The sequence below is a fragment of the Crocodylus siamensis genome, chromosome 12 (assembly GCF_052110815.1).
Source record: "Crocodylus siamensis isolate JL-2025a chromosome 12, ASM5211081v1, whole genome shotgun sequence".
NCBI classification, from domain to species: Eukaryota; Metazoa; Chordata; order Crocodylia; family Crocodylidae; genus Crocodylus; species Crocodylus siamensis.
The window spans coordinates 21,435,588-21,450,536 of record NC_143406.1 but is presented as its reverse complement, the minus strand read 5'-3'; the positions used below and the strand labels follow the sequence as shown (position 1 = coordinate 21,450,536).

General features: G+C 49.1%; 1 protein-coding gene across 1 annotated transcript in view; it reads left to right on the top strand.

Annotated features, from left to right (window-relative positions):
• Positions 1 to 1,932: 1,932 nt before the first annotated feature.
• Positions 1,933 to 14,949, top strand: part of CLCN7 (Cl-/H+ antiporter 7) — a 65,246-nt gene continuing 52,229 nt past the window's right edge. The window contains exon 1 of the mRNA XM_090023859.1: positions 1,933 to 2,127. Coding sequence (XP_089879985.1) covers positions 1,933 to 2,127 — 195 coding nt within the window. The remainder of the gene's footprint in view (positions 2,128 to 14,949) is intronic.

The following is a 14,949-nucleotide window of genomic DNA, read 5'->3' as shown; positions in this document are numbered from 1 at the left end:
ATCAACAAGCTCTTAATAAGCAGTCCCCAGCTCCAGAAATTCAGATTTATGGTGAGACTCTGAAGAATGTTGAGTATTTTCCTGTACCTGGGAAACCCTCTCTTGCAGAAGGCTAACATCAACAAAGAAATGCAACATCGCCTCAAATGTTCAAATACAGCCTTCAGATGTGAGGAAATAGGTGTTCAAAAATTGTGCCACCAGATTCCAAACCAAGCTCATGGTTTATTAAGCAGTCATTATCCCTACCTCATTGTACATGGCTAAGTTGTGGACAGCTGTTACAGAGAGCTTGGGGCACTATGTCACTTTAAGACAAATAGGGCATAACTGCAACTGGATCCCCATGGAGACCAGGCTCAGCAGATGCTGCTGGGCGGGGGGTGATCCCCACTCCCCCACGCTGCATGGGGGGGTCTGCATGAGCCCTGAATCACACCCGCTGCTCCCTCAGCGACAAACACCTGGCTGATTCCATCTGATCTGTTGCTGCTGCCTCCAGGGAGCAGGGCATGGGGGATCATCGCTTCTCCCTGCTCTATCCCCTGTGTCCGCACCATCATGGTGGTGGGCTGCCTTCTGTCAGAGCATAGATAAAGCATTACGGACAGACAGACATTTAGGCTTTTATGATGTTAGACTAATATTAAAAATACATTTTTGATGAAATTCTAATTCTTCAGCATGTCAAATTCATTAAGAACTTTAAATTGTGTAAAGATTAGCATTGAAAAGGAAACCAGGAATAATGAACTGAGAATTGGGGATTAGGAACTATGAATAAACAGCCTCCTTGTTCCTCCCACGCTCTTGCAACTTGCAGGGAGGGCAGATGACTGGCTGCTGGGTTGCAAATCCCTGGAGAAGTAGCTGCAGTCACATTAGTCCCCTTTAGTACAGTGAGACGAGAGAGGGGGCAGACAGCAGAAAGAGCCAGGCACTGAAGAGCGAAAGGATTTGCATTTGTGGTCATTGAACCCTGACTTCCACTACATAAAGGGAAGGAGTGCAGCTTTGTACATTAACCTCTGCCTGTGCCACTGTGGAGGGGTTTTTCTAGGCTGTGGAGGCCCAGAGGGAAGTAGCTTTATACATTTCGGAAAAAGAGACATAGCACATGTAGTCTTTACACATACTAAATTCTGAGCCTTGTCATTTACCTGCTGCCCCTGCCACCCTCACCTATATCTCCAGTAGTAATGCCATCCCCTTTCACCTCCTGCAGGTTCAGCTGCTAAGCAGCTCTTGCCAACACCAGACACCACTCCCTGCCTGCCTGTTGTTGCCTGCCCTGCCACTGTGATGTCCATCCAAGGGTGCAAGAAGGAATAAGAAAAAAAAATGTAAGAATTAAATATCTGAAAGGGGTACCACTGAATGCAGGCAAGTCATGGGGGGTGCCTCAAGTCCAAAAAGGCTGAGGTCACTGGATTAGACAAACTAGGCTTAGGCCAGGATCCTGACTGGAGCAGGGGTTGGAGAGAGATCTCAGGATGCCCCTTCTCCAGCTCTGCTTTCTTGTGACTGTGCCTGATCAAGCCCTCAGTGCCGGGGCAAGCGGAGGCCCAGGGTTACAGCATGGGAGAGCTCCTTGGAGGGACCTCCTGCCTCAGCACCGCGATCCCTGGCGCGGGGCATGAGAGACGCCGTTCGAGACGCCAGCAGCAGGGCTGGCCGCGCTCTCCCGGCAGGAGGAGCCGCTCCGCAGAGCAGAGGCTTGGGGTCAAGCCCGTTTTTTGAGAGATTTCACCGAAAAAACCCAGCCCTGCTGGCGCCCCGCTCCGCCTCGGCCAGCAGCTGCCAATCCCGAGTCCGAGGCTCAGCGCCGCAGCCGCCGCGGGCGAGGGGGCGGGTCGGAACTACGTCTCCCAGGATGCCGCGCGGGCCACGAGCGCCGCCGAGTCACGTGGCGGCCGGGCCGGGCCGGGTCACATGACGCCGATGCGAGCGGCAGACACTGAGCTGCGCGCCGCCCGGCCCCGCATGGCCAACGTCGCCAAGAAAGTGTCGTGGTCCGGCCGCGCCCGCGACGACCCAGAGCCCGAGCCCGAGCCCGAGCCCGAGCCGGGCGAGGCTACCCCTCTGCTCAACGGCGCGGGCCCGGGCCGCCCCCGGCGCTCGCGGCAGGTGGGCGATCGTGCTCGCGGGCTTGGTCCGGCCGCGCCCCCGCCCCCCACTTCGACTGTTCGTGGGTCTTCGCCAGGCCGGGGCCGGGGACAGCGAGGGCGGTATGAGGCCCGGGCTGAGCGGAAGCGACGGCTCGGGCGCAGCTGCCCAGCAGCGCCTCCGCGGCCTGGGCGGCTGCACCTGCGCGGCTCGGGGCTCCGCGGGGCTCTACCCTGTGGCTGTAGGCCGGGGCCGCGACGTTGCGTTGCGCCGCGCCCCGCGTAGGGGCAGCCGTGGAGCTCGGAAGGGGGCGGCCTGCTGCTTGTGTGCCGACCTCCGGACGCTGCTTCCCGGAGGAACTCTGGTCCCGCCCCGCGACCTCCAGCCCCACTGGGGAAGGGTGTTTGCTAAGGGTGGAGTTGCGGGCACTTGGGCTTTGTATTCAGGTCCCTGAGCTCTAGGGAGCCTCCAGTGGGGCAGCATGTGGCACAGTGGTGGGTAGGGGAGAGGGGATGGCAGTTCTGCTGGTCTCTTCCTCTGGCTGAGGAGATACTTTGTGTTCCCAGTTGTAGTCCAAGTTCCCCCAGACGCTGATTCAGTGGGGGAAAGCTGTTCTTTCTGTGTCCAAGTTGGCTGAGCTGGAAACGCTGACTAAAAAGCAGAACCTTGGTGGTAATGAGATGGCTGGGCTCAGATTTCCTATGGCAAGAGAGAGGCTAACAGAGCTGGAATTCATGTACAGATAGCCAGGTCCCTTGTAAGGGAGGGACAATGCTGCATGAGGATCTGATTCATACAGCCTGGTTTTCACTTTGTTCTGACAAGCGTCTAGCTTGGGGGTGTCAAACATCCAGCACACCAGTAGTCCAGCAGGCTACTGAAGGTGCATCTCCTCGGCTCTGTGCTGCTGCATGCCCCTGGCAGCACAGGCCTGCCAGAGCTCCATGCCACCATACAGCAGCAGGGAGCGGAGGGTGTGCATCTGCACAGAACCACATTCAGGTAGTATTACAGAACTGTGGCTGGCTGGCAATGCCAGTGCCATGGCATGTAGCTGTACTGAGCTACATTTGGGTGGTGCTGGGGAACTATGGCCTGTAGTCCTGGTGTGCAGCTCTGTACCAGTGCTCAAATGCACCTCTGTCCTGCAGCAGGCCCCTGGCTTCTCACTGCTGCATTCCCCCAGCTCTGTGCTGCCTGACTCAGTGCAGCTGCCTGGCCTCAGCCGACACTGTAGCCTCAATGTGGCCTCATGGTTCCAGCCCAGGAGGAACCCCTGTGGTCTGGATCTGTTCTGGGGCCTGGGGTGATTTGACACCTGGTTTAGTTGATGTTGATTCTTTACTAATACTGTTGATATGTTTGTAGTGTTGTCATTAGCATGACAAGGCTACTAGTGTAGAAATAAAACAGACTGGACAGATACTAGACGAGCACTTGCAGTTGCTACCACCCATTTCTTATGGTGTCTATTTAATAATATGTACAAAAGAAATCTTCAAATTATTTTCCATGCCAGAAGATGACCAGCAGGTCCCTGAACCATCATAGTATGACTTAAGGTAGAGGGCTGTCCAACTTCAGAGTAGCCAGTGGTTGTACGGTGCACTGGTCATAGGCCCTAGGTTGCACGCCATGTAGACCATGCCCATTGGTGCTACACAGGCTCCTTGAGAGCCCTGCTGTATGCAGCTTCCCTCCCCCCCCCCCACTTGTTTGAGTCCCACTACTGCCACCTGTACTTAGGTGAGAACCCCCCCCCCTTCACTGTACTTAAGTTGACACCCCCCCCCACTGCAGTGCAGGCCTTCCCCTCCACCTCCTGCTGGTGCTGCCCAGTAGCTAACAAGCTTGCCAGACCTGCCATCCCCCATAGTGGCAGAAACAATGAGGGGAGGGCACATAGTAGCCTGCTGGCGATGTGTGAACTGCTTCCTGGCCGGATGCTGCCCACAGGTCACCAGTTGAACAGTCCTGACTTACAGTATAGCTAATAAGAAATTGGTCTTATAAACACAGAGAACAGGGTAATTGTAAGAAATGTTTGGGCTTCTTGTCCTCCTGTTTTCCAGACGTACCTGCCAGATTTTCTTGGCATTTGCAGCTTGTGTCCAGAGCACAAAACTGTGGATGCTATCCTAATTTGTCAAAACACATTTTTGTGTGAACCCGGAAGACTGTTACTGGGTCTCTTTCTTCAGCATGAGGCAGTGACTTGAGTGTATAAAACACTTACTGTACACCACACTACCTGTTAGAGTATCCAGAGGGGGTCCTCCAAGTAGGAAGACCTTTTTCATCACACTCAGTGCAGGTAACAAGTTTCATCCCAGTAAAAGTTTTTTTGTAGTTGTAACATTGGTATGTTTTCAGATGGGGTACCAGGAGGCAGATGGGCAAATCGGAGTGGCTTTCTTGAATTTCCAGAAAAGTTTTATCTCAGGTGGCCATGACTTTTGGTTTTATGTGAGAAGAGCGCCCCTTGCCACCCATTATCATGGGCATCTTGTCTTGTGTAATACTGTGTTTCATCTGGCTGAGAATGCCTTATGCAAGTTAGAACACTGAGCAAGATAGATGGAGAGGAACCTTGGGCTGTTGAATAGGGAAGCTTCTAAACAGATGAAAGAATAAGATCACAGGATGCTGAACAGGCATGATTATTCCTGCCTAGTCGGTCTCTGTTGAGCTTCAGCTGTTGCCATAAAATGCAAAAGGAAAAAACTGCAGACTTACGCATGTACAATCTTTAAAGGATCTGTACTAGAGGACTAGGTCAGCTACTTAGACAATGGAATGAATTCTGTGGTGAAATCCCTGGTGAACGTAGTAATGAGAAATAAGAAAAACATCTCTACCTGTGGCTTTCTGGATTATCAATAAGGGTATCTCAAAACAGGCTTGGCATGCAGGTGCTGCCAGCCCTGTCTGTGCTGCCATGTGGTTGTGTTTATCTACTTGTACACTCCCCTTTGCATCAGGGAGTAATTCAGGCCTCAGATCCTGTTGTCCTGGTTATACCCTTTGGGAAAGCACTAAATCAGGCTTGTCCAACATATGGCCCATGGACCGCCATGCGGCCCGCCAAGCCATTTTCTGAGGCCCAAGGTCCCTTGCTTGGGACAGGCAGGTGGGGGAGAGGAGGGGAGCTGCTCAGGCTGGGCTCATCATGTGAGCCGGGTCCTGCCACTGCTGCCCCAAGGGAGACGGATACTTTGAACTCATCTGACACTTGAAAGTGGCGCTGACTATTGCTTACTAGGGCTGTGCGAAGCTTCGGTCCCTGATTCAATTTGGTGGAGATTCAGCCTCATTTGGTGGCCAAATCTCTGAATCTGAATCAAATCAGAGGACCCTTTAATCTTTCTGAATGGAATCAGAACCCTCCAAATCGATTTGGAGAGATTCAGAAAGATTTGGCAATTTGGACATAGAGACAGCTTTAAATGCTTTTTCTACATACCTCTAAGTAGCAGGTGGCTTGTGAATGCTGCAGTGCTGGGGCACAGGCCCATGGAGCATCCCACAGAAGCGCAGGGGGCTCCCCAGTGCACTTAGCAGCAGAACTGGAAGTGGACCAGAAGCACTTCCAGCCCCACCCCAGCTCAGCGACTGGTGCCTCCTGTGTTGTGGGGCAGGACCCACTCTCTGGTGGACCTGGAAGTGGACTGGAGGTGTTTGCAGTCCACTTCTGGGTTCGCTGCCAAGCACGTGGAGGGTCCCCCTGCACTCCTGTGGGACGCTCCGTGCGCCCCAGCATTTCAGTGTTCACTAGCCACACTGGTACCTCAAGGTATGTAGAAAAAACATTTAAAGCTGTGCCTGTGTCCGAATCACTGATTCTCCAGATCAGCATCAGATCTTCAAATTACTGAATTGATTACTGAATCACTGTCCGTGATTTGGGCCGAATCGGAATCGAATAGGGCCTGCTTTGCACATCCCTATTGCTTACTGCTGAGATGGTTTAATTCGCACTACAGTGGAGTTGCATCTTACATGGAGGTTAGGTTCTAAAGTCAGCACATAAGGCAAAAATTGCGTATAGTCAAAATTACTCTTGGGCTTGCCCAGTGGTACAGTCCACTCCCTCCCCCATCCAGTGGTACAGTCCCTCCTTGCTCAGGGCAGCCTGCACCAAACTCCTGCTGGGCCAGTGTGCACAGCTTCCCAGCGGGGCTGCTCCCAGTGTAGCTGCTTGGCCCCATGCACAGCACTGTGGGGGGCTTCTGTGGGCTGAATCCACACAATTGGCACTCCGGGGCATGCGTGTATGATGCGACTCCATTGTATTGACCTAGAACTGTGATGATTTTGTATCCTACTGCCAATCACTTCAGTCTCATCACTATTAAAACACCATAACTGCAAAAGGCAACAGAGTCAGTGTTTGACAAATTGTATGTCCAACTAGACATTCCACAGCCCAAAGGAAACTGTTACTGGGGCAGCTGTAACAGACAACAGGCAAGCATAAAAAAATAGCTAAACTAAGGAGAGACCAAAGAAGATGAGGGCTGCTCACAGATGAGTAGGTTTAGGGGTTACGATAAAAAGATACAGCTTTGTCCTTTCTTATGAAATGTGCATTCAAAGAAGTGGAAGTCAGCCAATTTGTAAAAAGGAAATAGTAGGTTTGGTGGGAGCAGGTTCCATGGGTTCACATTGGGTTTAACAAAGAGAGAGGGGGTGGGGATGTGTGCACCTTCATGTGCATGCATATGTATGTGTTTGTAATATCCATAATGTATGGATAAGTATATTTGTAGTTGCACAAGCTGCCCGTAAGGGAGATGAAGATTTCTGCTTTAGGACAGAAGCTATCTTCTGATTTGCTGACTTGCCTAGATCTGACTTGGAGTCTATGGACAGTTCTGAAGCTACTGTAGGGAGTTTTTCAAAAGTGATATTAACAAGACCCTAGTCATTTTCACTTCAGCCTTGTAAGCAGCTGTGAAACCAATTACAACCATTTCTCTATAGCAAGAGTGCAAGACTGAACTCTAAGAGGCAGACAACTGGGTTTTTCAGGGGACAGGAACCCAAAAAAATGGTAGAGGTAGCATTTCGGGTAACTGAGCTTCGCCCCATGACTGTCTGTGGCTGTGGAACTGAAGGTACGAAGAGTGAGAACTTCCCTGAGCTGGTAGTCATGTTTATCAGCTGTTTAGTGCTCAAAAACTGGTTCCAAAGATACAAGTCCCTTAGCATGGTCAGTGGACAAACCTTAGAAAAAAATTCAGACACTCCTCTGCTCTGAACAGCCTGGGGATATCAGGGTCTCTGTCATCCAAGGAGACTGGGTTGAAAAGAGGGTATCTTGCTTTCCTGTTGGCCTGCAGCCAGTAAGTGAAATCTGCAAGTCAGATGTCTCTTAATCTCTCCTTGTGTTGGTGTTTGATACACACTTTGAAGCCCACTCAGGGCTGGATTATGACATGCTGGGGCCCTAAATTATGTCAAGCTTAAGAGGCCCCATAGCATTACCAAAAAACATGAAACACTCACAAAATCTGGCACTTTCCCTGCCGCTTTGGGACCGGCTGCCACTTCCCCCCTGCCGGCCCAGAAGTGGCGGGGGAAGCTTGCACATGGCTGCTGCCACCTTCATTAAGCACCCTGTGCCGCTGCTCTGCGTGTGGCTGGTGCTCTGGGACCAGCCACCGCTACCCCCCCCCCCAAACCTCCCCAGTTCTGTGTCCAGCTGCAGTGCCAGTTTAAAAAAATTGGCATTTTCAAATTTCCAGCATGTGCTTGGTCCTGAGCACACCGGATTTGTAAGGTTTTACTGTTTGGTTTTTTTTCATATTTAGAGGCACCTCATAATGTGAGGCCCTAAGCTGTAGCTTACTTAGCTTGTGCCTGAATCCAGCGCTGGGCCTGATGGAGCTGTGCTTGTTTGTAAGAGAAGGGGACTAACAAATAAAATAAGGGACCTTGTCACCTGTCCATTCGGTGTTGGTGTAATACATTTTCTTTTGAAGGTAACAGTTGTACATCAGTGCATCTTTGCAAACTAGAGGTCATTTTACTTTCAGAGTCCTCTGATGAGATGTTACAGGCCAGAGGTGTCAAATTCATTTGATTTTGCAGGCTAGATATGGATGCCGCAGTGGTAGGGTGAGTAGTAGTGCAGGGGGTTATGCAGCTGTCATTCCTCCCCAGTAGGGATCTAGATTTTGCCAGCAGGCCCCACCACTTAATGCCCAGTCTGTCTGGATCTCTATAGACCATACATTTGACACCTTTCTTAGCTGGCTATGACTCAAATGGTCCTGAAGACTGTGGCAGACAAGGTTTTTGGGTAAATATGATATCTTTTTATTAGACCAGCTACATAGTTGGAAAAACAGTCTTTGCAAGCTTTCAAGCACAAACACTTCCTGAGGACTGTGACCATTTACCAAAACTCTTACTTTCCTCTTGGTTCTTATACAATATGCCTGTTGGACAGGTCTTCTTGGTGTGATTTATCATATTGCTGGCCTGTGCCACTGAGACAGTTTCCTTTTAACATGAAAACAGTACATGTCTTCAAACCCAGACTCTTGGTATGTGATGAAAGAGAGACATTTTGGAGGGTGATTTGATTTCTGAGGAAGGGTCACAGGTAGGAGCACCATTTTGTTTCAACTTCCATTTCACCATTTTAATGGGACAGTGTTTTGTTTTGTTTCAAAGGCAGTAGTCCGTTTCATTTCGTTGAAACGGTTTTGGTGTTTTGCCCATAGGCTATAATGGGGAAGTATGAAACTGTCTATAACTTTTTCATTTCTTGCCTAATTCGGATGAAACTTTCAGGGATGATAGCAGGCTTCATGGCTTCTGAAGGAGCTAAGTTTCAAGGAGGTAGGTGCAGTGGTTTCTGGGAAACTGCACCTCAAGCTGCTGACAAGCAAAACTCATGATGTGTGTGTGTTAAAGTGCAGCGGTTTTTCCGTCCCTCCCCCAGAGCACTGGGTTTGGAAGCGACCTCAGGGAAGGTTCACAGTCACTGGTCAGCTATACAGTCAATATCAGAGCACTCTTCCTCCTCCCTCTCCTTAATTTCTACTTCCCTGCAAGCGGGTCCAGCTTCACATTTGAAACTCAAAATGTTTCAAAACTTTTGAAACATTTTGAGTGCCCTCATTTCATTTTGAAGCTGTTTCAAAGTCTTTTGTTTTGTTTTGATTTCACTCTTTTGAGCTGGAAACAAGTTGAAACGGTGTCAAAAGGAACACCCTGCAAAATTTTGCACAGCCCTAGTTGCAGGGCATTTGTTACAGTAAGCCCCTGGTAATGGCCTTGTTTACTCATTTACATAAAGGCTCCCTGGTTAAGTCAAGTCAAATGCTTCTTGTTTATGGCTCTTCAGGGTGAGGTTAGGAGGCAATGAAAAGTTGCTGTGTACACAGTTGTGTTGCTTGTTCTGTAAATGTTTTGGGTGGTTTGTCCTAATTGGAGTCATTCTGTTGGTGGCATGTGGGGGTCACTGCCAGTCAGGCAGGATGATAAAATGCTGATCTGGTCCTAACTGTATACAACAGCATACGTTACGAAGCTTGGATGAACACAGACCAGATGCTTCAGCATGAATCAAACCCTGTGGATTCTAATTGTCAGTGGTTATAATCTTCTTCAGAGAAGATTCTTGTCCAGCAATGATCCTGCGCTGAGGGCAGGGAATTGGTTGTACACAAGTGCCTGTTGAGCAAAACCAATATTTTAATTGTGCTGTGGTATTGATCCCTGTGGTGCTCCAACTGTCTGTCTCTGGTTAGCTGACCTCTACTCGAGATCATGTGGGGTAAGAAGTGATTTGAAGGGCAGTTTACTGTAGCTAATGAGCTTCAGCCAAATGCCTCTTTCTGATTAGAGGTGTACCTATAGATTTGTTGTAGGTTCTTTTAGAAATGTTTTTATAGCGGTCAGCTGTTGGACTAAATCCCCAAGCAATGTGACCCAAGTCACCTGCAACTAGCAATAAATTGGCCATTTGCACTGGAAATCAACACATTATGAGGTGCCTCTAAATAAAAAAAATAATAATAATAATGCCATTATCACATGGGGTAAGAAGTGATTTGAAGGGCATTTTTTTAAAATCAGTACTGCAGCTGGTCACAGAGCTGGGGAGGGGTGTGTGGGGGGATAGTGGTGGCTGGTCCCAGAGCATCAGCCGCACATAGTGCCCCTCACTCCTGGCCTGCTGCCCAGTGCCCCTCTCTCCTGGCCTGCTGCCCCCACACCCAAGCCCCTGCTCCTCAACATGTGGGGCGGGGGGGGGGGGAGGCCCCAAGCAGCCCCTTGCATGCTGTAACTTTTCTAGCCTGCGAGGGAAAAACCACGGTTTCCCACATTTTTCTCGTTTAAGGAGAATCCATTTTTAAAGTTTGTTGGTCCCCTTTTAAAATTGGTCCATGACCCTTTCATATATTCTTATGACTCACTTTTGGGTCATGACCCACAGTTTGAAAAATGCTGATCTAGATGCTGAAATTGGGTATCCCTTGAAGAGTTGGTTAACAATAGCATAGTGATGCAGACATCCCCTGGAGCGATGGGGTCCGCAGGGAATAGGGGACACTCTGTTGTTTACCAGGGCACCCTCCTCCCCCCCCCCCCCCCCCCCCCCCCCCCGGGTTACCAGAAATAATGGCCACAAACTGAAGGAGAACAGATTTAGATTGAACTTAAGGAGAAAATCTTTATGGTAAGGGTTGCCAAAATATGTAATGGGCTTCCTAGGGAGGTGGTGCTTTCCCCTACCCTGGAGGTGTTCTAAGAGGAAATTAGACAGACTTCTGGCTGGGGTTACTTAACCCCAGCGCTCTTTCCTGTCTGAAGCAGGGGGTCAGGCTCAGTGATCTACCAGGTCCCTTCCAACTCTAGAAATCTATGAAATCTCTAGAACAGAGCACTCTAGAACAGGGGCTGTCTTGTAGGTGAGTACCTGTCATGTGCTAAATAATTCTCAAACCATACTCGCATCATAGTTATGGAGCTGAGCTCAAAGACTGCTGCAGTGTAAATGAGTCTCAAACACCAGCTTTAAGGACTAGGGATCAGGGTGGATTTGATTTAAATCACTGGTCAGGAAGCCTTGATTTTAATAATTGTTTTCTACAAAAAGTGCATTCTTGTTTGATATCCTCTATTCATTTAACTTCTTGAAACTTTGCACTTTTAGAAAGAGGTAGGGGCTTGACTCTGTACACAAACTTGCAGAGAGACAATAGGACTGATGGGTGGGTAAATCAGGTCTGTTACCTCTCATCTCCATAGACTGCTGTTAACAAGGATGTTATCTCTGGAGACACAAATCCACAGTTTGAGACCCTGAAACTAAGCATCACAGGGATGCTTCATGGGATCTTCTAGACCAAGCACTGAGTCTCACTGAATACAGTGGTTTTAGTAAAGATTAAAGACTCTGTAGAGGAGCCTCTGGAAACCTTATAAAATTGGGGCGCTAATCAAGTCCATGGCCTGTTGTGACCTATTTATAAAACTTTTCTAAAAAGATTACGTGTTTATTTTGTTTTAAATAGTACATAATTAGAAGTTATAATCCCTTTTCCGTGATGATATATTTGAGCCTTAACGTATCTTAAATTAAAACTATTTTTATGTGGGGTTTTTTAAAAAGAATCTTAACAAAAATAAAAAATACGATTTTAAATAAGAAAATCTGATTTAAATAAAAATTAGACTAAAAAAAATTAGTTCTAGGGCTTCCCCATTCAGTGCTGGAGGGTAGGGTGGATGAATTGGAGCCCTCAAGCCACCAAACAAACTTCCTCTACTCCCTTTCTCCCCTCCCATTCTGAAAACACCTCTGAGGTTGGCAGGCAGTGTGGACACAAATTACAGAAGATGCTCTGCTTTGAAACATCTTCGTCTGAACCCAGATTTTTGCCCAGTCAGCCATTTTTGAAGTGGTCTGCAGCCATGCACTTTTGTTTGTTCATAGCTGTAAACCGCTTTCTTTGGCCAGATCAGGCAAAAATTGTCACTTCTGTTGGTACCGCTAGGTTCTCCTTTGTAACATTTGATTTTAGCCTCTATTTTATGTACCACTAACCATCTTTTCTCAGCACTCATCAGGAGGCTTCAACCCTACACATTATTTCCACAGCGCAGATCAACACCTGAGCTGCAGGTTTAAGAAAGATTACTATCCCTGAGGTGGGATGGGATGGTCTGGTTGCAGCAGATTTTTATTTTGGAGAATTTCAGGGCACAGGGGCAAGCAGTGGAGTTGAAAACTTCTGGAAAATATTCTTAAACTTTATAACAGTATTAAGCCACCAAAGTGCACGGTTTCGTACACACATCCCTATCAAGTGGAACACGCACTGTTCATACTGTGAGAGGGCAGAGGTTGAATCTGGCTAGTTTCTACATCCTCCTATCCCCCAGTTTATTACTACATTTTATGTCAACATGACTTCAGGCTTATTGTGAAGGTGTTAGTGGCTAAGACATGCCCAGGCTTTGTGATTATGTTTAATGATGTATTAATTTTTGTGTTTCCTCTAAAAAATAAGCGAGGCTGTTGCTCAACCAGTGTTTGTGGAGTTTGCTTCTGCAGAGGGAACCCTTGGGATGGGAGGGGGAAGGATCCCTGACAGACCGGCCCCTGCTTGGGTTCAGCTTTCTGTGGCATGGTACAACCCCACTTATGCAGGGGGTCGGACTCGATGATCTATTGAGGTCCCTTCCGACCCTAGCATCTATGAATCTATGAACTAGCAGCCTGGTTTAGAATCCATCTGGGGGACTACTTTTGGCTCCAATTACTTTTTCCCATTGTAGAACTTAAAGCAGCCCTCTCAGTGGGGGAAGATTTATCCATGTCATGTTCCCCACAACAGTGTAATGTGCATGTTGAGGGTGTTAGAGAAACTGCACATCACATGTAATCTGGTGGAATCCATGCCTCCATGGGTCCTGCCAAGGGAAACTAAGTGACTTGCTCAGGCTCACACAATGTCAGTGGCAGGGCTGGGGATTGAACCAGGTCCCACACTAGAGCTTTTACCACTAGGCCGCCCATCCTTCTCATTAGGGAAGACCAGAGTCTGACAATAGTCCCCAGTTGCATGGTCCTAATGGTGCTGCTTACTTATCTGATTGCATCTTGGTAGTTCATTGTCTGCTGTAGAAATTATTGCGCCTCCTTGAGACTGGACTGAACATGAAGATCTCTTCCTTCTGACTACATATGTTGGCACTGGCAGCTCTGATCTTCAATAATTTATCTCCCTTTCTTAGGCTCCCAAAACCAGAAGATGTTGCGTGGTTACTTTTGGAGTGCACTGTGGGATGCTTTTGATCTCCATCTCAAAAGTGCTGCTGAGACCAGAGCTGGGTGTGGTTGGTTCTGCTGTAACAGTGATTGCACAGCATGCTTTCAATGTGTGACACATGAGAACGGAGTAACAGGGCTTTTTCCTTAACAGCAGTTTCAGGATTTACATGGAGAAGGCATAGATGTGCCCCGAGGGAACTTGGCCCCAAAGACCTTAAGATGCCTAAAAAAGAGAGAAAAAAGGACCTTAAGCTGCCTTAAAGAGTAAAAAGTGACAGGCACCAAGGGTAGTAGGACCCAGGGGACCTGGAGTTCAACCTGGAGGGATGTGGGCAGTGGGTTTCTGCAGGGCTTGGTCCTCGGGCCCACACTGTTCAACATCTTCATCAGTGACTTGGACAAGGGGGTAAAAAGCTGATTTTTACCCCCTCGTCCATCAAATTTGCTGATGACACTAAGGTATGGGGGGATGTGGGTACATTAGAAGGAAGGAATAGGCTATAATTGGACCTAGGCAAGCTACAGGGGTGGGCAGATGAGAATAGGTTGGGATTCAACACTGACAAGTGCAAGGTGATGCACCTGGGGAGGAACAACTGGCACCATACCTGTAGGCTGGGGAACTCCCTTCTTGTTAGTGCAGAGGCAGAAAAGGATCTTGGAGTCGTCATTGATGCCAAGATGAATATGGGCAGATGGTGTGGGGATGCAGTCAGGAAGGCCAACCACACCCTGTCGTGCATCCACAGATGCATCTCAAGCAGGTCCAAGGGGGTGATCCTCCCTCTCTGTGTGACACTGGTCAGGCCGCAGCTGGAGTACTGCATCCAGTTCTGGGCACTGCACTTCAGGAGGGATGTGGACAACATGGAGAGGGTCCAGAGGAGGGCCACTGGCATGATCAGGGGGGCAGCAGGGCAGGCCCTACAAGGAGAGGCTAAGGGACCTGAACCTGTTCAGCCTCCAGAAGGGAAGGCTGAGGGGGGATCTAGTTGCCTGTTACAAACTAGTCAGAGGGGACCAGCAGGCATTGGGGGAGTCCCTGTTCCCCCGAGCACTACCAGGAGTGACCAGGAATAACAGTCACAAGCTGGCAGAGGGTAGATTCAGGCTAGATATCAGGAGGCGCTGCTTCACTGTCAGGGCAGCTGAGATCTGGAACTAACTTCCAAGTGAAGTGGTGCTGGCTCCTACCCTGGGGGTCTTTAAGACAAGGCTAGACAAACACCTTGCTGAGGTTGTTTGACCCCAGTACTCTTTCCTGCCATGGCAGGGGGTCCGACTTGATGATCTGCTAAGGTCCCTTCCAACCCTACTAACTATGAAACTAAATCCTTGGCATGCTCCTGCACCAGCAGGGGCTTCTGGCCTGGGACCACGTGTCTGCCCCGGCACAGGAAGCTCAGGTAAGGAGTGGGGTGAGTAGGGCAGGGAAGGAGCTGGTGTGGAGCACATGGGAAAAGCAGCCCCTCCCCTGCCCCATGGCTGGTGCTCCCTGCTGCAGCCACTCGCAGCCTGTGCGGAGCTATCCTGAGCAGGCACGGGCA